The sequence below is a fragment of the Zonotrichia albicollis genome, chromosome 38 (genome assembly GCF_047830755.1).
Source record: "Zonotrichia albicollis isolate bZonAlb1 chromosome 38, bZonAlb1.hap1, whole genome shotgun sequence".
In the NCBI taxonomy this organism is placed as follows: domain Eukaryota; kingdom Metazoa; phylum Chordata; class Aves; order Passeriformes; family Passerellidae; genus Zonotrichia; species Zonotrichia albicollis.
Genome location: NC_133856.1, coordinates 792,897 through 815,496, shown reverse-complemented (window position 1 = coordinate 815,496; position 22,600 = coordinate 792,897). Strand labels below are relative to the sequence as shown.

Genomic DNA, 22,600 nt, shown 5'->3' with positions numbered 1-22,600 from the left:
GGGACTCTTCAAAACCAACCAGAGCCCCATTGGGACACCCCAAAAACAACCAGAGCCCCATTGGGACACCCCAAAACCCCTCCCCAGGTGAACTCCACACCTGGTTCTTGAGCCACACCACCTTGGGCTGGGAGAGGGGGGGACACGGTCAGGGAACCCCGAAATGCACCCCAAAAACAGCCCAGGGCACCCCAAAAACACCCAGACCTGGGGATGAGTTCACAGCCCCATTGGGACACCCCAAAACCATCCCTAGGACCCTAAAGAGACTCAGGTGAACCCCACACCTGGATCTTGAGCCACACCACCTTGGGCTGGGAGGGGGGGACACGGTCAGGGAACCCCGAAATGAACCCTGAAAATGGACCAGGGTACCCCAAAACCAGCCCAAAACCACCCAAAAACATCCAGGCCTGGGGATGCATCCATAGTCCCATTGGGACACCCCAAAACCCACCCAGGACCCTGAGGGGACTCAGGTGAACCCCACACCTGGTTCTTGAGCCACACCACCCTGGGCTGGGAGGGGGGGACACGGTCAGGGAACCCCGAAATGAACCCCGAAAATGGCCCAGGGCACCCCAAAAACAGCCACAGCTGGGGATGCATCCATAGCCCCATTGGGACTCTTCAAAACCAACCAGAGCCCCATTGGGACACCCCAAAAACCCTTCCTCAGGTGAACCCCACACCTGGATCTTGAGCCACACCACCTTGGGCTGGGAGGGGGGGACACGGTCAGGGAACCCCAAAATGCACCCCAAAAATAGCCCAGGGCACCCCAAAAACAGCCCAAAACCACCCAAAAACACCCAAACCTGGGGATGCATCCACAGCCCCATTGGGACACCCCAAAAACCCTTCCTCAGGTGAACCCCAAACCTGGATCTTGAGCCACACCACCTTGGGCTGGGAGGGGGGGACACGGTCAGGGGAGCCCAGAAATGCACCCCAAAAATACCCCAAGGCACCCCAAAAACAGCCCAAAACCACCCAAAAACACCCAGACCTGGGGATGAGTTCACACCCCAAAAACCCTTCCTCAGGTGAACCCCACACCTGGATCTTGAGCCACACCACCTTGGGCTGGGAGGGGGGAACACGGTCAGGGGAACCCTGAAATGCGCCCCAAAAATAGTCCAGGGCACCCCAAAAACACCCAGACCTGCAGATGCATCCATAGTCCCATTGGGACGCCCCAAAAACCCTTCCAAAAACCCTCTCTAAGGTGAATCCCACACCTGGATTTTCAGCCACACCACCTTGGGCTGGGAGGGGGGGACACGGTCAGGGGAACCCTGAAATGCACCCCAAAAATAGCCCAGGGCACCCCAAAAACACCCCAAAAACACCCAGACCTGGGGATGCATCCATTGTCCCATTGGGACACCCCAAAAACAACCACAGTCCCATTGGGACACCCCAAAACCCTTCCCCAGGTGAACCCCACATCTGGTTCTTGAGCCACACCACCTTGGGCTGGGAGGGGGGGGACACGGTCAGGGGGACCCCAAAAATAGCCCAGGGCACCCCAAAAACAGCCACAGCTGGGGATGCATCCATAGTCCCATTGGGACACCCCAAAAACCCTTCCCAAAAACCCTCTCTAGGTGAATCCCACACCTGGATCTTGAGCCACACCACCCTGGGCTGGGAGGGGGGGACACGGTCAGGGAACCCTGAAATGAACCCCGAAAATAGCCCAGGGCACCCCAAAAACAGCCCAAAACCACCCAAAAACACCCAGACCTGGGGATGCATCCATAGTCCCATTGGGACACCCCAAAAACCCTTCCTCAGGTGAACCCCAAACCTGGATCTTGAGCCACACCACCCTGGGCTGGGAGGGGGGGAGACGGTCAGGGAACCCTGAAATGCGCCCCAAAAATAGCCCAGGGCACCCCAAAAACACCCAGACCTGCAGATGCATCCATAGTCCCATTGGGACACCCCAAAAACCCTTCCCAAAAACCCTCTCTAGGTGAATCCCACACCTGGATCTTGAGCCACACCACCCTGGGCTGGGAGGGGGGGACATGGTCAGGGGAACCCTGAAATGCACCCCGAAAATGGCCCAGGGCACCCCAAAAACACCCAGACCCGGGGGTGAGTTCACAGCCCCATTGGGACACCTCAAAAACCCCAAGAACAACCAGAGCCCCATTGGGACACCCCAAAACCCTTCCCCAGGTGAACCCCAAACCTGGATCTTGAGCCACACCACCTTGGGCTGGAAGGGGGGGGGACATGGTCAGGGAACCCCGAAATGAACCCCAAAAATACTCCAAGGTACCCCAAAAACACCCAGACCTGGGGATGCATCCATAGTCCCATTGGGACACCCCAAAAACAACCACAGTCCCATTGGGACACCCCAAAACCCTTCCCCAGGTGAACCCCACACCTGGTTCTTGAGCCACACCACCTTGGGCTGGAAGGGGGGGGGACATGGTCAGGGGGACCCCAAAAATAGCCCAGGGCACCCCAAAAGCAGCCACAGCTGGGAATGCATCCATAGTCCCATTGGGACACCCCAAAAACCCTTCCCAAAAACCCTCTCTAGGTGAATCCCACACCTGGATCTTCAGCCACACCACCCTGGGCTGGGAGGGGGGACACACGGTCAGGGAACCCCGAAATGAACCCCAAAAATACTCCAAGGCACCCCAAAACCAGCCACAGCTGGGGATGCAGCCACAGCCCCATTGGGACACCCCAAAAACCACCCAGGACCCTGAGGGGACTCAGGTGAACCCACACCTGGTTCTTGAGCCACACCACCTTGGGCTGGGAGGGGGGGACACGGTCAGGGAACCCCGAAATGAACCCCGAAAATAGCCCAAGGTACCCCAAAAACATCCACAGCTGGGGATGCATCCACAGTCCCACTGGGACACCCCAAAACCCTTCCCCAGGTGAACCCCACACCTGGATCTTGAGCCGCACCACCTTGGGCTGGGAGGGGGGCACACATGGTCAGGGAACCCCGAAATGCACCCCAAAAATAGCCCAGGGCACCCCAAAAACAGCCCAAAACCACCCAAAAACATCCAGGCCTGGGGATGCATCCACAGCCCCATTGGGACACCCCAAAACCCACCCAGGACCCTGAGGGGACTCAGGTGAACCCCACACCTGGATCTTGAGGCTGGGAGGGACACACCTGGTCAGGTGAACCCCGAAATGCACCCCAAAAATAGCCCAGGGCACCCCAAAAACACCCAGACCCGGGGATGAGTTCACAGCCCCATTGGGACACCTCAAAAACCCCAAGAACAACCAGAGCCCCATTGGGACACCCCAAAACCCTTCCTCAGGTGAACCCCACCTTGAGCCATACCACCTTGGGCTGGGAGGGGGGGACAGCTGGTCAGGGAAGCCCCAAAATGCACCCCAAAAATAGCCCAGGGCACCCCAAAAACACCCAGACCTGGGGATGCATCCATAGTCCCGTTGGGACACCCTAAAAACAACCACAGTCCCACTGGGACACCCCAAAACCCTTCCCCAGGTGAACCCCAAACCTGGATCTTGAGCCACACCACCTTAGGCTGGGAGAGGGGGGGACACGGTCAGGGAACCCCGAAATGAACCCCAAAAATAGCCCAGGGTACCCCAAAAACAGCCCAAAACCACCCAAAAACATCCAGACCTGGGGATGCATCCACAGCCCCATTGGGACACCCCAAAACCCACCCAGGACCCTGAGGGGACTCAGGTGAACCCCACACCTGGATCTTGAGGCTGGGAGGGACACACCTTGTCAGGTGAACCCTGAAATGCACCCCAAAAACAGCCCAGGGCACCCCAAAAACACCCAGACCCGGGGATGAGTTCACAGCCCCATTGGGACACCTCAAAAACCCCAAGAACAACCAGAGCCCCATTGGGACACCCCAAAACCCTTCCCCAGGTGAACCCCAAACCTGGATCTTGAGCCACACCACCTTGGGCTGAGAGAGGGGGACACAGCTGGTCAGGGGGACCCCGAAATGCACCCCAAAAATGGCCCAGGGTACCCCAAAAACATCCAAGGAACCCCAAAAACATCCAGACTTGGGGGTGAGTTCACAGCCCCACTGGGACACCTCAAAAACCCACCCAGGACCCCCCAAATCTCCACCCAAACCCCCCTAATATTGGAGTGAACACACCCAGGGGTACCCCAAAATCCCCTCAGGACCCCAAATCTTCACCCAAACCCCCCAATTTTGGGGTGAACACACCCAGGGGTCCTCCAAAACCCCCTCAGGACCCCCAAATCTCCACCCAGCACCCCAAATCTCCACCCAAACCCCCCTAATATTGGGATGAACATGACTGGGGGTACCCCAAACCCCCTCAGGACCCCCAAATCTCCACCCAAACCCCCTCAATTTCAGGCTGCACACACCCAGGGGTACCCCAAAACCCACCCAGGACCCCCAAATCTCCACCCAGGACCCCAAATCTCCACCCAGGACCCCAAATCTCAACCCAAACCCCCCCCAGTTTTGGGGGTGAACATGCACAGGGGCACCCCAAGTCTCCACCCAGCACCCCAAATCTCCACCCAAACCCCCCCAATTTCAGAGTCAGGGTTACCCCAAAACCCACCTAGGACCCCCAAATCTCCACCGAGGACCCCAAATCTCCACCCAAACCCCCCCAATATTGGGATGAACATGATCGGGGGTACCCCAAAACCCCCTCAGGACCCCAAATCTCCACCCAGCACCCCAAATCTCCACCCAAAGCCTCCCAATTTCGGGATGAACACACCCAGGGATACCCCAAAACCCCCTCAGGACCCCAAATCTTCACCCAAACCCCCCAATTTTGGGGTGAACACACCCGGGGGTACCCCAAAACCCCCTCAGGACCCCCAAAATCTCCACTCAGGACCCCAAATCTCCACCCAGGACCCCAAATCTCCACCCAAACCCCCCCAATTTTGGGGTGTACACACCTAGGGGTACCCCAAACCCCCTCAGGACCCCCAAAATTTCCACCCAGGACCCCAAATCTCCACCCAAACCCCCCCAATTTCAGGCTGCACACTCCCGGGGGTACCCCAAAACCCCCTCAGGACCCCAAAATTTCCACCCAGCACCCCAAGTCTCCACCCAAACCCCCTTAATATTGGGGGGAAAAGAGTCAAGGGTACCCCAAAACTCTGTCAGGACCCCCAAACCAACCCCCAGGACCCCCATAAATATCCCCACCCCATCCAATTGAGATCAGAGGGACCCCAAAATCCACCCAGGACCCCAAAAATCTCCACCCAAACCCTCCCAATTTCGGGGTGGACACACCCAGGGGTACCCCAAAACCCCTCAGGACCCCAAATCTCCACCCAAAGCCCCCTAATATTGGGGTGAACATGATCGGGGGTCCCCCAAAACCCCTCAGGACCCCAAAATTTCCACCCAGGACCCCAAATCTCCACTCAGCAACCCAAACCCCCCAATTTCAGGCTGAACACACCCAGGGGTACCCCAAAACCCCCTCAGGACCCCCAAAATCTCCACTCAGGACCCCAAATCTCCACCCAGGACCCCAAATCTCCACCCAAACCCCCCCAATTTCGGGGTGAACACCCCCGCGGGTACCCCAAAACCCCCTCAGGACCCCCAAAATTTCCACCCAGGACCCCAAATCTCCACCCAAACCTCCCCAATTTTGGGGTGTACACACCCAGGGGTACCCCAAACCCACCCAGGACCCCCAAATCTCCACCCAGGACCCCAAAATCTCCACCCAAACCCCCTAATATTGGGGTGAACATGATCGGGGGTACCCCAAAACCCACCCAGCACCCCAAATCTCCACCCAGCACCCCAAATCTCCACCCAGGACCCCAAATCTCCACCCAAACCCCCCCAATTTCAGGCTGCACACCCCCGGGGGTACCCCAAAACCCACCCAGGACCCCAAATCTCCACCCAGGACCCCAAGTCTCCACCCAAACCCCCTTAATATTGGGGGGAAAAGAGTCAAGGGTACCCCAAAACTCTGTCAGGACCCCCAAACCGACCCCCAGGACCCCCCTAAATATCCCTACCCCATCCAATTGAGATCAGAGGGACCCCAAAATCCACCCAGGACCCCCAACATTTCCACCCAGCACCCCAAATCTCAACCCAAACCCCCCCAATTTCGGGGTGAACACCCCCGGGGGTCCCCCAAAACCCCCTCAGGACCCCCAAAACCCTATAATTATCCCCATACCATAAGGTTGAGAGTGAAGCGATGAATTGGAGACCCCAAAACCCACCCAGGACCCCAAATCTCCACCCAGCACCCCAAATCTCCACCCAAACCCCCCCAATTTCAGGCTGCACACCCCCCGGGGGTCCCCCAAAACCCACCCAGCACCCCAAATCTCCTCCCAAACCCCCCCAATTTCAGAGTCAGGGTTACCCCAAAACCCACCCAGGACCCCAAAATCTCCACCCAGCACCCCAAATCTCCACCCAAACCCCCCTAATATTGGGATGAACATGATCGGGGGTACCCCAAAACCCCCTCAGGACCCCAAATCTCCACCCAGCACCCCAAATCTCCACCCAGCACCCCAAATCTCCACCCAAAGCCTCCCAATTTCGGGATGAACACACCCAGGGATACCCCAAAACCCCCTCAGGACCCCAAATCTCCACCCAAACCCCCCTCAATTTTGGGGGTGAACATGCACAGGGGCACCCCAAACCCCCTCAGGACCCCAAATCTCCACCCAGGACCCCAAATCTCCACCCAAACCCCCCCAATTTCAGGCTGAACACACCCAGGTGTACCCCAAAACCCCTCAGGACCCCAAATCTCCACCCAGCACCCCAAATCTCCACCCAAACCCCCCCAATTTTGGGGTGTACACACCCAGGGGTACCCCAAAACCCACCCAGGACCCCAAATCTCCACCCAAACCCCCCCAATCTCAGGCTGCACACACCCAGGGGTACCCCAAAACCCCCTCAGGACCCCCATCTTCATCCCCACTCACCCAATTGTGAGCAGAGGAATGAGTTGGGGACCCCAAAATCCCATCAGGACCCCCAAATCTCCACCCAAAGCCCCCTAATACTGGGGTGAACACCCCCGGGGGTCCCCCAAAACCCACCCAGGACCCCAAATCTCCACCCAAACCCCTCTAATATTGGGATGAACATGATCAGGGGTACCCCAAACCCCCTCAGGACCCCAAAATCTCCACCCAGCACCCCAAATCTCCACCCAAACCCCCCCAATTTCGGGGTGAACACCCCCGGGGGTCCCCCAAAACCCCCTCAGGACCCCCAAAACCCTATAATTATCCCCATACCATAAGGTTGAGAGTGGAGGGATGAAGTGGAGACCCCAAAACCCCTCAGGACCCCAAATCTCCACCCAGCACCCCAAATCTCCACCCAAACCCCCCCAATCTCAGGCTGCCCACCCCCGGGGGTACCCCAAAACCCCCTCAGGACCCCAAATCTTCACCCAACCCTCCCAATTTTGGGGTGTACACACCCAGGGGTACCCCAAAACCCCCTCAGTACCCCCATCTTCATCCCCACTCACCCAATTGTGAGCAGAGGAATGAGTTGGGGACCCCAAAATCCCATCAGGACCCCAAAATCTCCACCCAGCACCCCAAATCTCAACCCAAACCCCCCCAATTTCGGGGTGAACACCCTTGGGGGTACCCCAAACCCCCTCAGGACCCCAAATCTCCACCCAAAGCCCCCTAATATTGGGGTGAACATGATCGGGGGTACCCCAAAACCCACCCAGGACCCCAAATCTCCACCCAGCACCCCAAATCTCCACCCAAAGCCCCCTAATATTGGGATGAACATGACTGGGGGTACCCCAAAACCCCTCAGGACCCCCAAATCTCCACCCAAACCCCCTCAATCTCAGGCTGCACACCCCCAGGGGTACCCCAAAACCCCCTCAGGACCCCCAAAATCTCCACTCAGGACCCCAAATCTCCACCCATGTTCATCCCAATTTCGGGGTGAACATGCACAGGGGTACCCCAAGCCCCCTCAGGACCCCAAAATTTCCACCCAGCACCCCAAATCTCCACCCAAACCCCCCCAATCTCAGGCTGCACACCCCCGGGGGTCCCCCCAAACCCCCCCCAGACCTTGGGGTGCCCCCTGACGGCGCAGTTGAGGGCGGTGGAGTATCCGGCCACGGCGCTGCGATCCACCAGCGGCGTCAGGAACTGCGGCGCCGAGCGGAAATCGTGCTCCTGGTACTGGGGGGGCTTCAGCCGCAGCTCTGGGGGGGCCACAGCGGGTTAGGGGCACCCCGAAAACATCTGGGGGCGATCAAGGGTTGGGGTCCCACCCCCAGGTTGGAATGAGGGGGGTTTGGGTTTTGGGTGGGTTTGGGGGTCACAGGGATCTTCCTGAACCCACAAAAACTGAACCAAAATCCCCCCAAATGTACCCCAAAACCACCTTAAATCACCCCAAAACCACCTCAAACCACCCCAAAATCACCTCAAACCACCCCAAAACCACCTCAAACCACCCCAAAATCACCTCAAACCACCCCAAAACCACCTCAAACCACCTCAAAACCACCTCAAACCACCCCAAATCCACCTTAAACTGCCCCAAAACCCCTCAAAATTCGAGGTTTGTGTTTTGGGGATACTTTTGGGTTAGGGGCACCCCGAAAACATCTGGGGGGGATCAAGGGTTGGGGTCCCACCCCCAGGTTGGAATAAGGGGGGGTTTAATCAAGGTGAGGGCACAAAGTGTGGGTGAGCCCCTAAAAATGCTTTACAATTTTAATATTCCCTGTTGAACACTCTAAATTATTAATTATCAATTAATTAAAAATCACAATTAAGACTCAATTAATGGCAAAATTTGGGGTTTGGATTTTGGGTGGGTTTGGGGGTCACAGGGATCTTCCTGAACTCACAAAAACTGAACCAAAATCCCTTCAGATCTGCCCCAAAACCACCTCAAACCACCCCAAAATCACCTCAAACCACCCCAAATCCACCTTAAACTGCCCCAAAACCGCTCAAAATTTGAGGTTTGTGTTTTGGGGATCACAGGGATCTTACTGAACCCACAAAAACTGAATGAAATCCCTTCAAATGTACCCCAAAACCACCTCAAACCACCCCAAAACCACCTCAAACATCCCCAAAACCACCTCAAACCTCCCCAAAATCACCTCAAACCCCCCCAAATCCACCTCAAACATCCCCAAAATCACCTCAAACCCCCCCAAATCCACCTTAAACTGCCCCAAAACCACTCAAAATTTGAGGTTGGTGTTTTGGGGATCACAGGGATCTTCCTGAACCCACAAAAACTGAACCAAAATCCCCCCAGATGCACCCCAAAACCACCTCAATGCTCCCCAAAATCACCTCAAACCACCCCAAAACCACCTCAAATCCCCCCCAAAACCACCTCAAATCCCCTCAAGACCCCCCAGATGTCCCCCAAAATTTGGGGTACCCACTTTTGGGGATGTTTTGAGTGGCTTTGGGGACCACAGGGATCTTCCTGAACTCACAGAAACCTCCCCAAATTTGCCCCAAACCTCCCCCAAAAACACCTCAAACCCCCCCAAATCCACCTCAAACACCTCCAAATCCCCCCAAAATTTGGGGTACCCGCTTTGGGGATGCTTTGAGTGGCTTTGGGGACCACAGGATCTTCCTGAACTCACAGAAACCTCCCCAAATTTGCCCCAAACCTCCCCAAATCCACCTCAAACCCCCCCAAATCCCCCCAAAACCATCTCAAACCCCTCCCAAACGCCCCGAATTTGGGGGTACCCGCTTTGGGGATGACGGCCGTGTTGCAGGACAGCCCCGGTTTCTCACTGAGCCCCCCAAAACTACCTTGAACCCCCCCCAAAACCAAATCAAACCCCCCAAAAACATCTCAATGTCCCCGAAAACCACCTCAAAATCACCTCAAATCCCCCCAAAACCAAATCAACCCCCTGTCCAACCACCTCAAACACCCCCAAAACCACCTCAAACCCCACCAAAAGCACCTCAAAACCACCTTAAAGCCCCCCAAAACCACCTTAAATCCCCTCAAGACCCCCCAAATGTCCCCCAAAATTTGGGGTACCCGCTTTGGGGATACTTTGAGTGGCTTTGGGGACCACAGGGATCTTCCTGAACTCACAGAAACCTCCCCAAATCCACCTCAAACCCCCCCAAAACCACCTCAAACCCCCCCAAAACCATCACAAACCCCCCCAAACGCCCCGAATTTGGGGGTACCCGCTTTGGGGATGACGGCCGTGTTGCAGGACAGCCCCGGTTTCTCGCTCAGCCCACACAGGTACCCCCCAAAAACACCTCAAATCCCCCCAAAACCACCTCAAACCCCCCCAAAATCAAATCAAACCCCCCCAAAAACATCTCAAATCCCCTCAAGACCCCCCAAATGTCCCCCAAAGTTTGGGGTACCCATTCTGAGGATGCTTTGAGTGGCTTTGGGGATCACAGGGATCTTCCTGAACTCACAGAAACCTCCCCAAATCCACCTCAAACCCCCCCAAAAACACCTCAAACCCCCCCAAAACCAAATCAAACCCCCCCAAATCCACCTCAAACCCCCCCAAATCCACCCCAAACCCCCCCAAACCCCTCCCAAACGCCCCGAATTTGGGGGTACCCGCTTTGGGGATGACGGCCGTGTTGCAGGACAGCCCCGGTTTCTCGCTCAGCCCGCACAGGTTCTCGCTGAACACCTTGAACAGGTACTCGTTGCCCATCACCAGCTCCGAGGCCGTGCAGCGCAGGGGCCGGTTGTGCTCGTACACCGTGAACCACTCCTGGCGGGTTTTGGGGGGTTGTCAGGGGGTTTTGGGGGGTCGTGAGGTGGTTTTGGGGGAGATTTTGGGGAGCTGAGGGGTTTTGGAGTGGTTTTGAGTTGGTTTTGGGGGGATTTGAGGGGGTTTTGGGGGGGTTTGAGGGGGTTTTGGGGGGTCCTGAGGTGATTTTGGGGGGTCGTGAGGTGGTTTTGGGGGAGATTTTGGGGAGCTGAGGGGCTTTGGGGTGGTTTTGAGTTGGTTTTGGGGAGATTTGAGGGGGTTTGGTGGGGAGCTTGAGGGGTTTTGGGGTGGTTTTGAGTTGGTTTTGGAGAGATCTGAGGTGGTTTTGGGGGAATTTGAGGCGGTTTTGGGAAGGTTTGAGGTGGTTTTGGGCAGTCGTGAGGGGTTTTTGGGGGGGTTTTGAGTTGGTTTTGGGGGGATTTGAGGGGGTTTTGGGGTGGTTTTGAGTTGGTTTTGGGAGGTCCTGAGGTGGTTTGGGGGGGGTTTGAGGTGGTTTTGGGGTGGTTTGAGGTGGTTTTGGGCAGTCCTGAGGTGGTTTTGGGGGGATTTGAGGGGGTTTTGGGGTGGTTTGAGGTGGTTTTGGGCAGTCGTGAGGGGGTTTTGGGGGGGATCTGAGGTGGTTTTTGGAAGGTTTGAGGAGGTTTTGGGGGGATCTGAGGTGGTTTTGGGGCAGTCGTGAGGGGGTTTTGGGAAGGTTTGAGTTGGTTTTGGGAGGTCCTGAGGTGGTTTTGGGGGAATTTGAGGTGGTTTTTGGAAGGTTTGAGGAGGTTTTGGGGTGGTTTGAGTTGGTTTTGGGGGGATCTGAGGTGGTTTTGGGGGGATTTGAGGTGGTTTTGGGGTGGTTTGAGGTGGTTTTGGGGGGGTTTGAGGTGGTTTTGGGCAGTCGTGAGGGGGTTTTGGGGGGATCTGAGGTGGTTTTGGGGGGATTTGAGGCATTTTTGGAAGGTTTGAGGCGGTTTTGGGGGGGTTTGAGGGGATTTGGTGGGGAGCTGAGGGGGTTTTGGAGGAGTTTGAGGTGGTTTTGGGGGGTCGTCAGGGGGTTTTGGGGAGATTTTGGGGAGCTGAGGGGTTTTGGAGTGGTTTTGAGTTGGTTTTGGGGGGATTTGAGGGGGTTTTGGGCAGTCGTGAGGGGGTTTTGGGGGGGTCCTGAGGTGATTTTGGGGGGATTTGAGATGGTTTTGGGGGAGATTTTGGGGAGTTGAGGGGTTTTGGAGTGGTTTTGAGTTGGTTTTGGGGGGGTTTGAGGGGGTTTGGTGGGGAGCTTGAGGGGTTTTGGGGTGGTTTTGACTTGGTTTTGGGGGGGTTTGAGTTGGTTTTGGGCAGTCGTGAGGGGGTTTTGGGGGGATTTGAGGAGGTTTTGGGGGGGATCTGAGGTGGTTTTGGGGGGATTTGAGGCGGTTTTGGGAAGGTTTGAGGCGGTTTTGGGGGGGGTTGAGTTGGTTTTGGGGGGATCTGAGGTGGTTTTGGGGGAATTTGAGGCGGTTTTGGGGTGGTTTGAGTTGGTTTTGGAGCAGTCGTGAGGGGGTTTTGGGGGTGTTTGAGACGGTTTGGGGGGTCCTGAGGTGGTTTTGGGGAGATCTGAGGTGGTTTTGGGGGAATTTGGGGTGGTTTTTGGAAGGTTTGAGGTGGTTTTGGGGTGGGTTTGAGGTGGTTTTGGGGGGATTTGAGGGGGTTTTGGGGGAATTTGAAGCGGTTTTGGGGTGGTTTGAGGCGGTTTTGGGCAGTCGTGAGGGGGTTTTGGGGGGGATCTGAGGTGGTTTTGGGGGAATTTGTGGCATTTTGGGAAGGCTTGAGGTGGTTTTGGGGTGGTTTGAGGCGGTTTTGGGCAGTCGTGAGGGGGTTTTGGGGGGATTTGAGGGGGTTTGGTGAGGAGCTGAGGGGGTTTTGGAGGAGTTTGAGGTGGTTTTGGGGGGTCCTGAGGTGGTTTTGGGGGGATTTGAGATGGTTTTGGGGGAGATTTTGGGGAGCTGAGGGGTTTTGGAGTGGTTTTGAGTTGGTTTTGGGGGGATCTGAGGTGGTTTTGGGGGAATTTGAGTTGGTTTTGGGGGGATTTGAGTTGGTTTTGGGGGGTCCTGAGGTGATTTTGGGGGAATTTGAGGCGGTTTTGGGGTGGTTTGAGGTGGTTTTGGGCAGTCGTGAGGGGGTTTTGGGGGGGATCTGAGGTGGTTTTGGGGGGATTTGAGGGGGTTTTGGGGTGGTTTGAGGTGGTTTTGGGCAGTCATGAGGGGGTTTTGGGGGGGATCTGAGGTGGTTTTTGGAAGGTTTGAGGAGGTTTTGGGGTGGTTTGAGTTGGTTTTGGGGCAGTCGTGAGGGGGTTTTGGGGGTGTTTGAGACGGTTTGGGGGGATCTGAGGTGGTTTTGGGGGGGTTTGAGGTGGTTTTGGGCAGTCGTGAGGGGGTTTTGGGGGGATCTGAGGCGGTTTTGGGGTGGTTTGAGGCGGTTTTGGGGTGGTTTGAGGTGGTTTTAGGCAGTCGTGAGGGGGTTTGGGGGGATTTGAGGGGGTTTGGTGGGGAGCTGAGGGGGTTTTGGAGGAGTTTGAGGTGGTTTTGGGGGGTCCTGAGGTGGTTTTGGGGGGGTTTGAGATGGTTTTGGGGGAGATTTTGGGGAGCTGAGGGGTTTTGGAGTGGTTTTGAGTTGGTTTTGGGGGGTCCTGAGTTGGTTTTGGGGGGGTTTGAGGTGGTTTTGGGGGGATTTGAGGGGGTTTTTGGAAGGCTTGAGGCGGTTTTGGGGTGGTTTGAGGCGGTTTTGGGCAGTCGTGAGAGGGTTTTGGGGGGGTTTGAGGTGGTTTTGGGGGGATTTGAGATGGTTTTGGGGGAGATTTTGGGGAGCTGAGGGGTTTTGAAGTGGTTTTGAGTTGGTTTTGGGGGGTCCTGAGGTGGTTTTGGGGGGGTTTGAGGGGGTTTTGGGGGGATTTGAGGGGGTTTGGTGGGGAGCTTGAGGGGTTTTGGAGTGGTTTTGAGTTGGTTTTGGAGAGATCTGAGGTGGTTTTGGGGGAATTTGAGGCGGTTTTGGGAAGGTTTGAAGAGGTTTTGGAAAGGTTTGAGGAGATTTTGGGGGGGATCTGAGGTGGTTTTGGGGCAATTTAATGCGGTTTTGGGGTGGTTTGAGGCAGTTTTTGGGCAGTCGTGAGGGGGTTTTGGGGGGGTTTGAGTTGGTTTTGGGGGGGTCCTGAGGTGGTTTTGGGGGGATTTGGGGTGGTTTTTGGAAGGTTTGAGGTGGTTTTGGGGGGGTTTGAGGCGGTTTTTGGGCAGTCGTGAGGGGGTTTTGGGGGGATCTGAGGTGGTTTTGGGGGAATTTGAGGCATTTTTGGAAGGTTTGAGGCGGTTTTGGGGTGGTTTGAGGTGGTTTCGGGGGAGATTTTGAGGAGCTGAGGGGTTTTTGGGGGGGTTTGAGGCGGTTTTGGGGGAGACGGAAGGGATTTGGGGGGGTTTGAGGATGTTTGGGGGTATTTGAGGGGGTTTTGGGGGGGGGTTGAGATGGTTTGGGGAAGGTTTGGGGGAGATTTTGGGGAGCCCAATTTTGGGGTTCCATTGAATATTTTGGGGTTCCATTGGAAATTTTGGGGTTCCATTAAGTACTTTGGGGTTCCACTGAATATTTTGGGGTTCCACTGAGTATTTTGGGGTTCCACTGAATATTTTGGGGTTCCATTGAGTACTTTGGGGTTCCATTGAATATTTTAGGGTTCCATTGAGAATTTTGGGATTTCCATTGACTATTTGAGATTTCCATTGGGAATTTTGGGGTTCCATTGAATATTTTGGGGTCCCACTGAGTACTTTGGGGTTCCATTGAGTATTTTGGGGTTCCATTGAGTACTTTGGGGTTCCATTGAATATTTTGGGGCTCCATTGAATATTTTGGGGTTCCACTGAGAATTTTAGGGTTCCATTGAGTATTTTGGGGTTCCATTGAGAATTCTGGGATTTCCATTGAGTATTTGAGATTTCCATTGGGAATTTTGGGGTTCCACTGAGAATTTTGGGGTTCCACTGAGAACTTTAGGGTTCCACTGACTATTTTGGGGTTCCACTGAATATTTTGGGGTTCCATTGAATATTTTAGGTTTCCACTGAGAACTTTAGGGTTCCACTGAGTATTTTGGGGTTCCACTGAGTATTTTGGGATTCCATTGAGTATTTTGGGGTTCCACTGAATATTTTCGGGTTCCACTGAGAATTTTGGGGTTCCACTGAGTATTTTGGGGTTTCACTGAATACTTTAGGGTTCCACTGAGCATTTTGGGGTTCCATTGAATATTTTGGGGTTTCACTGAATATTTTGGGGTTCCATTGAGAACTTTAGGATTTCCATTGGCTATTTGAGATTTCCATTGGGAATTTTGGGGTTCCATTGAGAATTTTAGGGTTCCACTGAGTATTTTGGGGTTCCATTGAGTATTTTGGGGTTCCATTAAATATTTTAGGGTTCCATTGAGTATTTTGGGGTTCCATTGAGTATTTTGGGGTTCCACTGAGTATTTTGGGGTTCCACTGAGAATTTTGGGATTCCATTGAGTACTTTGGGGTTCCACTGAATATTTTGGGGTTCCACTGAGAACTTTAGGGTTCCACTGAATATTTTGGGGTTCCACTGAATACTTTAGGGTTCCACTGAATACTTTAGGGTTCCACTGAGTATTTTGGGGTTTCACTGAATATTTTAGGGTTCCACTGAATATTTTAGGGTTCCACTGAGTATTTTGGGATTCCACTGAATATTTTAGGGTTCCACTGAGTATTTTGGGGTTCCATTGAGTATTTTGGGGTTTCACTGAATATTTTAGGGTTCCACTGAGAATTTTGGGGTTCCACTGAATATTTTGGGGTTCCATTGAGTATTTTGGGGTTCCACTGAGTATTTTGGGATTCCACTGACTATTTTGGGGTTCCACTGAATATTTTGGGGTTCCATTGAGTATTTTGGGATTCCACTGACTATTTTGGGGTTTCACTGAATATTTTGGGGTTCCACTGAGTATTTTGGGGTTCCCCTGGGCAGCTTTCGGGGCGCTGCCCCCTCACCATGGTTCTCTTGTCGGCCTTCATGATGGTGTACCCGGTGATCTCGGCGTTGCCGTCGTCCTCGGGGGGCTCCCACTCCACCAGGGCGTTGAACCCCCAAACCTCCTTCACCTGCACGTTCTTGGGGGGGCCGGGCTTCTCTGGAGAGGGGGGATCGGATCAGGGACACCCCAAAAATAGCCCAGAAACACCCCAAAAATAGCCCAAAAATACCCCCAAACTTGGCCTGAAACCTCCTTGGGAAATAGCACCAAAAATACCTCAAAAACACCCCAAAATAATCCCACAAAATATCCCAAAAACATCCCAAAAAATCCCACAAAATCCCCCCAAAATCGCCCTGAAACCTCTTTGGGAAATAGCAGCCAAAACACCCCAAAAAGTACCCTAAAAATACCCCCAAAATATCCCAAAATCGCCCTGAAACCTCCTTGGGAAATAGCACCCAAAATACCTCAAAAATACCCCAAAATAATCCCACAAAATATCCCAAAAACATCCCAAAATATCCCACAAAATATCCCAAAACCACCCCAAAAATACCCCAAAACTGCCCTGAAACCTCTTTGGGAAATAGCACCCAAAATACCTCAAAACACCCCAAAAAATCCCACAAAATATCCCAAAAACATCCCAAAACTGCCCTGGAACCTCCTTGGGAAATAGCACCCAAAATACCTCAAAACACCCCAAAATAATCTCACAAAATACCCCCAAAATACCCCAAAAATACCCCAAAACTGCCCTGAAACCTCTTTGGGAAATAGCACCCAAAATACCTCAAAACACCCCAAAATAATCCCACAAAATATCCCAAAACCACCCCAAAAAATCCCACAAAATACGCCCAAAAATACCCCAAAACTGCCCTGAAACCTCTTTGGGAAATAGCACCCAAAATACCTCAAAACACCCCAAAATAATCCCACAAAATATCCCAGAAACATCCCAAAAAATCCCACAAAATATCCCAAAAACATCCCAAAAATACCCCAAAACTGCCCTGAAACCTCCTTGGGAAATAGCACCCAAAATACCTCAAAACACCCCAAAATAATCCCACAAAATATCCCAAAAACATCCAAAAAAAATCCCACAAAATATCCCGAAAACCACCCCAAAAATACCCCAAAACTGCTCTGAAACCTCTGTGGGAAATAGCACCAAAAATACCTCAAAAACACCCCAAAATAATCTCACAAAATATCCCAAAAACATCCCAAAAAATCCCACAAAATACCCCCAAAACCATACCAAAAATACCCCAAAACTGCCCTGAAACCTCCTTGGGAAATAGCAGCCAAAATACCTCAAAACACCCCAAAATAATCTCACAAAATATCCCAAAAACATCCGAAAAAAAACCCCCAAAACTGCTCTGAAACCTCCTTGGGAAATAGCACCCAAAATACCTCAAAAACACCCCAAAATAATCCCACAAAATATCCCAAAAACATCCCAAAAAATCCCACAAAATATCCCAAAAACATCCCAAAAATACCCCAAAACTGCTCTGAAACCTCTTTGGGAAATAGCACCCAAAATACCTCAAAAACACCCCAAAATAATCCCACAAAATATCCCAAAAACATCCCAAAAATACCCTAGAACTGCTCTGAAACCTCTTTGGGAAATAGCACCCAAAATATCTCAAAAACACCCCAAAATAATCTCACAAAATATCCCAAAAACATCCCAAAAAATCCCACAAAATATCCCAAAAACATCCCAAAAATACCCCAAAACTGCTCTGAAACCTCTTTGGGAAATAGCACCCAAAATACCTCAAAACACCCCAAAATAATCCCACAAAATATCCCAAAAACATCCCAAAAATACCCCAAAACTGCTCTGAAACCTCTTTGGGAAATAGCACCCAAAATACCTCAAAACACCCCAAAATAATCCCACTAAATACCCCCAAAACCACCCCAAAAATACCCCAAAACTGCCCGGAAACATTCCCAGAAAACGGCCCCCAAAAATCTCCGAAATCGTCCCAAAAATCCCCCAAAAATCCCTCAAAAACCGCCCCAAACCCATTCTGAAACATCCCAGTGCTCCCAGTTTGCAATCCCAGTGATCCCAGTCACTCCCAGTTCCCAATGCCAGTGTTCCCAGTGCTCCCAGTTTGCAATCCCAGTGATCCCAGTCACTCCCAGTTCCCAATGCCATCACTCCCAGTGCCCCCAGTGCTCCCAGTTCCCAATCCCAGTCACTCCCAGTCACTCCCAGTCGCTCCCAGTTCCCAATCCCAGTCACTCCCATCACTCCCAGCTCCCAATCCCATCACTCCCAGTGATCCCAGTCACTCCCAGTTCCCAATCCCATCACTCCCAGTCACTCCCATCACTCCCAGTTCCCAATCCCAGTCACTCCCAGTCACTCCCAGTCACTCCCAGTCACTCCCAGTCACTCCCATCACTCCCAGTTCCCAATCCCAGTGATCCCAGTCACTCCCAGTTCCCAATCCCAGTCACTCCCATCACTCCCAGTTCCCAATGCCATCACTCCCAGTCACTCCCAGTCGCTCCCAGTGCTCCCAGTTACCAATCCCAGTCCTTCCCATCACTCCCAGTTCCCAATGCCAGTGTTTCCAGTGCCCCAGCTCCCAATCCCAGTCACTCCCAGTGCTCCCAGTGCTCCCAGTGCCCCCAGTTCCCAATCCCAGTCACTCCCATCACTCCCAGTTCCCAATCCCATCACTCCCAGTCGCTCCCAGTGCTCCCAGTTACTGACAATGCGCAGGCGCATCTCGGCCGTGTCCTCCATGCCCTCAATGCCAACGCTCATCCTCATGTCCCCAGTCACTCCCAGTCACTCCCAGTGCTCCCAGTTCCCAATCCCAGTCACTCCCAGTCGCTCCCAGTGCTCCCAGTTACCGACAATGCGCAGGCGCATCTCGGCCGTGTCCTCCATGCCCTCGATGCGCACGCTGAGCCCAGCGCTCCCAGTGCTCCCAGTTCCCAATCCCATCACTCCCAGTCACTCCCAGTTCCCAATCCCAGTGTTCCCAGTGCTCCCAGTTCCCAATTCCAGTGATCCCAGTTGCTTGCTCCCAGTGCTCCCAGTGCTCCCAGTGCTCCCAGTTCCCAATCCCAGTCACTCCCATCACTACCAGTTCCCAATCTCATCACTCCCAGTCACTCCCAGTCACTCCCAGTTCCCAATCCCAGTGATCCCAGTCACTCCCATCACTCCCAGTTCCCAATCCCAGTGATCCCAGTCACTCCCAGTGATCCCAGTCACTCCCAGTGCTCCCAGTTACCGACGATGCGCAGGCGCATCTCGGCCGTGTCCTCCATGCCCTCAATGCCAACGCTCATCCTCGTGTCCCCAGTCAGTCCCAGTCGCTCCCAGTGCTCCCATCACTCCCAGTTCCCAATCCCAGTGATCCCAGTCGCTCCCAGTGCTCCCAGTTCCCAATCCCAGTCCCTCCCATCACTCCCAGTTCCCAATCCCAGTGCTCCCAGTCCCTCCCAGTCCCTCCCAGTGCTCCCAGTTACCGACGATGCGCAGGCGCATCTCGGCCGTGTCCTCCATGCCCTCGATGCCAACACGGCCTGGTGTTCCCAGTCACTCCCAGTTCCCAATGCCAGTGTTCCCAGTCGCTCCCAGTGCTCCCAGTTCCCAATCCCAGTCCCTCCCATCACTCCCAGTTCCCAATCCCAGTGTCCCCAGTGCTCCCAGTTCCCAATCCCAGTGTTCCCAGTCGCTCCCAGCGCTCCCAGTTACCGACGATGCGCAGGCGCATCTCGGCCGTGTCCTCCATGCCCTCGATGCGCACGCTGAGCCCGTAGCGCCCCGAGTGCCCCCTGGCGGCGGCGCGGATGAAGAACACCGTGTCCCGGTCCGATGTGCGCACGTGCACGTCCTCGCCCAGGGGCCCGCCCTCCTTCGTCCACGTCACCTGGGGGCGGGGCTTACCCTGCCGGGGGGCGGGGCTTGGTTAGATCTATGGGGGTGGGGGGTGGGGTTCAGGTGTCACTATGGGGTCTGTGGGGTTGTGGGGTTTTGGGGTTGAGGTGTCCCTATGGGGTTATGGGGTTGAGTTATCCCTGTAGGGCTCAATTGTCCCTATGGGATCTATGGGGCTGTGGGGGTTTGGGGTTGAGGTGTCCCTGTGGGATCTATGGGCCTGTGGGGTTGTGGTGTCCCTATGGGGCTGTGGGGCTGTGGGGTGGAGGTGTCCCTATGGGGTTATGGGGTTCAGGTGTCCCCATGGGGCTGTGGGGTTGAGGTGTCCCTATGGGATCTGTGGGGTTCAGTTGTCCCTATGGGGCTGTGGAGTTGTGGGGTTCAGTTATCCCTATGGGGTCTGTGGGGTTGAGGTGTCCCTATGGAATCTGTGGGGCTCAGTTGTCCCTATGGGATCTGTGGGGTTGAGGTGTCCCTGTGGGATCTGTGGGGTTGAGGTGTCCCTATAGGGCTGTGGGGTTGAGGTGTCCCTATGGAATCTGTGGGGCTCAGTTGTCCTTATGGGATCTGTGGGGCTGTGGGGTTGAGTTGTCCCTACGGAATCTGTGGGGCTCAGTTGTCCTTATGGGATCTGTGGGGTTGAGGTGTCCCTATAGGGCTGTGGGGTTGAGGTGTCCCTATGGGGCTGTGGGGCTCAGTTGTCCCTATGGGGCTGTGGAGTTGTGGGGTTCAGTTATCCCTATGGGGTCTGTGGGGTTGTGGGGTTGAGGTGTCCCTATGGGGCAGTGGGGCTGAGTTGTCCCTATGGGGTCTGTGGGGTTGAGGTGTCCCTGTGGGATCTGTGGGGTTGAGGTGTCCCTATGGGGTCTGTGGGGTTGAGGTGTCCCTGTGGGATCTGTGGGGTTGAGGTGTCCCTATGGGGTCTGTGGGGTTGAGTTATCCCTATGGGGTCTGTGGGGTTGAGGTGTCCCTGTGGGATCTGTGGGGCTCAGTTGTCCTTATGGGATCTGTGGGGCTGTGGGGTTGAGGTGTCCCTAGGGGCCTGCACGGTTGTGGGGCTGAGTTGTCCCTATGGGATCTGTGGGGTTGAGGTGTCCCTGTGGGATCTGTGGGGTTGAGGTGTCCCTATAGGGCTGTGGGGTTGAGGTGTCCCTATGGGATCTATGGGGTTGAGGTGTCCCTATAGGGCTGTGGGGTTGAGGTGTCCTTATGGGGTGTGTGGGGCTCATTTGTCCCTATGGGGATGTGTGGGGCTGTGGGGTTGAGGTGTCCCTGTGGGATCTATGGGGCTCAGTTGTCCCTATAGGGCTGTGGGGTTGAGGTGTCCCTAAAGGGCTGCACGGTTGTGGGGCTGAGTTGTCCCTATGGGGCTGAGTTATCCCAATAATTCCATGGGGCAGAGTGACCCCAATAAATCCATAGGGCTGAGTGACCCCAATAAATCTCTATGGGGCTGAGTGACCCCAATAAATCCCTATAGGGCTGAGTGACCCCAATAAATCCATGGGGCCGAGTGACCCCAATAAATCCCTATGGGGCTGAGTGACCCCAATAAATCCCTATGGGGCTGAGTGACCCCAATAAATCAATGGGGCTGAGTGACCCCAATAAATCCCTATGGGGCTGAGTGACCCCAATAAATCCCTATGGGGCCGAGTGACCCCAATAAATCCATAGGGCTGAGTGACCCCAATAAATCCATAGGGCAGAGTGACCCCAATAAATCCCTATGGGGCTGAGTGACCCCAATAAATCCCTATAGGGCCGAGTGACCCCAATAAATCCATAGCACAGAGTGACCCCAATAAATCCATAGGGCTGAGTGACCCCAATAACTCCCTGGGGCAGAGTGACCCCAATAAATCCCTATGGGGCTGAGTGACCCCAATAAATCCCTAAGGGGCTGAGTGACCCCAATAAATCCATATGGGGCCGAGTGACCCCAATAAATCCATAGGGCAGAGTGACCCCAATAAACCCCTATGGGGCAGAGTGACCCCAATAAACCCCTATGGGGCAGAGTGACCCCAATAAATCCATAGGGCAGAGTGACCCCAATAAATCCCCATAGGGCAGAGTGACCCCAATAAATCCATGGGGCAGAGTGACCCCAATAAATCCATAGGGCTGAGTGACCCCAATAAAACCATGGGGCTGAGTGACCCCAATAAATCCCTATAGGGCCGAGTGACCCCAATAAATCCCTATGGGGCTGAGTGACCCCAATAAATCCATAGGGCAGAGTGACCCCAATAAATCCCTATGGGGCGGAGTGACCCCAATAAATCCATGGGGCAGAGTGACCCCAATAAGTCCATGGGGCCGAGTGACCCCAATAAATACCTATGGGGCTGAGTGACCCCAATAACTCCCTGGGGCTGAGTGACCCCAATAAATCCCTATGAGGCTGAGTGACCCCAATAAATCCATGGGGCTGAGTGACCCCAATAAATCCCTATAGGGCAGAGTGACCACAATAAATCCCTATGGGGCTGAGTGACCCCAATAAATCCCTGGGGCCGAGTGACCCCAATAAATCCCTATGGGGCCGAGTGACCCCAATAAATCCATGGGGCAGAGTGACCCCAATAAATCCCTATGGGGCAGAGTGACCCCAATAAATCCATAGGGCCGAGTGACCCCAATAAATCCCTATGGGGCAGAGTGACCCCAATAAATCCATGGGGCTGAGTGACCCCAATAAATCCATAGGGCAGAGTGACCCCAATAAATCCATAGGGCTGAGTGACCCCAATAAATCCCTATGGGGCAGAGTGACCCCAATAAATCCATGGGGCTGAGTGACCCCAGAAATCCATGGGGCAGAGTGACCCCAATAAATCCCTATGGGGCTGAGTGACCCCAAT

General features: G+C 54.2%; 1 protein-coding gene across 1 annotated transcript in view; it reads right to left on the bottom strand.

Moving 5' to 3' along the window:
* MYBPC2 (myosin binding protein C2) overlaps positions 1-22,600 on the bottom strand; it is a 98,079-nt gene that overhangs the window by 3,678 nt on the left and 71,801 nt on the right. The window contains exons 25-28 of the mRNA XM_074531647.1: positions 19,551-19,743; positions 15,816-15,955; positions 10,632-10,791; positions 8,111-8,247 (exon numbers count right to left, since the gene is read on the bottom strand). Coding sequence (XP_074387748.1) covers positions 8,111-8,247; positions 10,632-10,791; positions 15,816-15,955; positions 19,551-19,743 — 630 coding nt within the window. The remainder of the gene's footprint in view (positions 1-8,110; positions 8,248-10,631; positions 10,792-15,815; positions 15,956-19,550; positions 19,744-22,600) is intronic.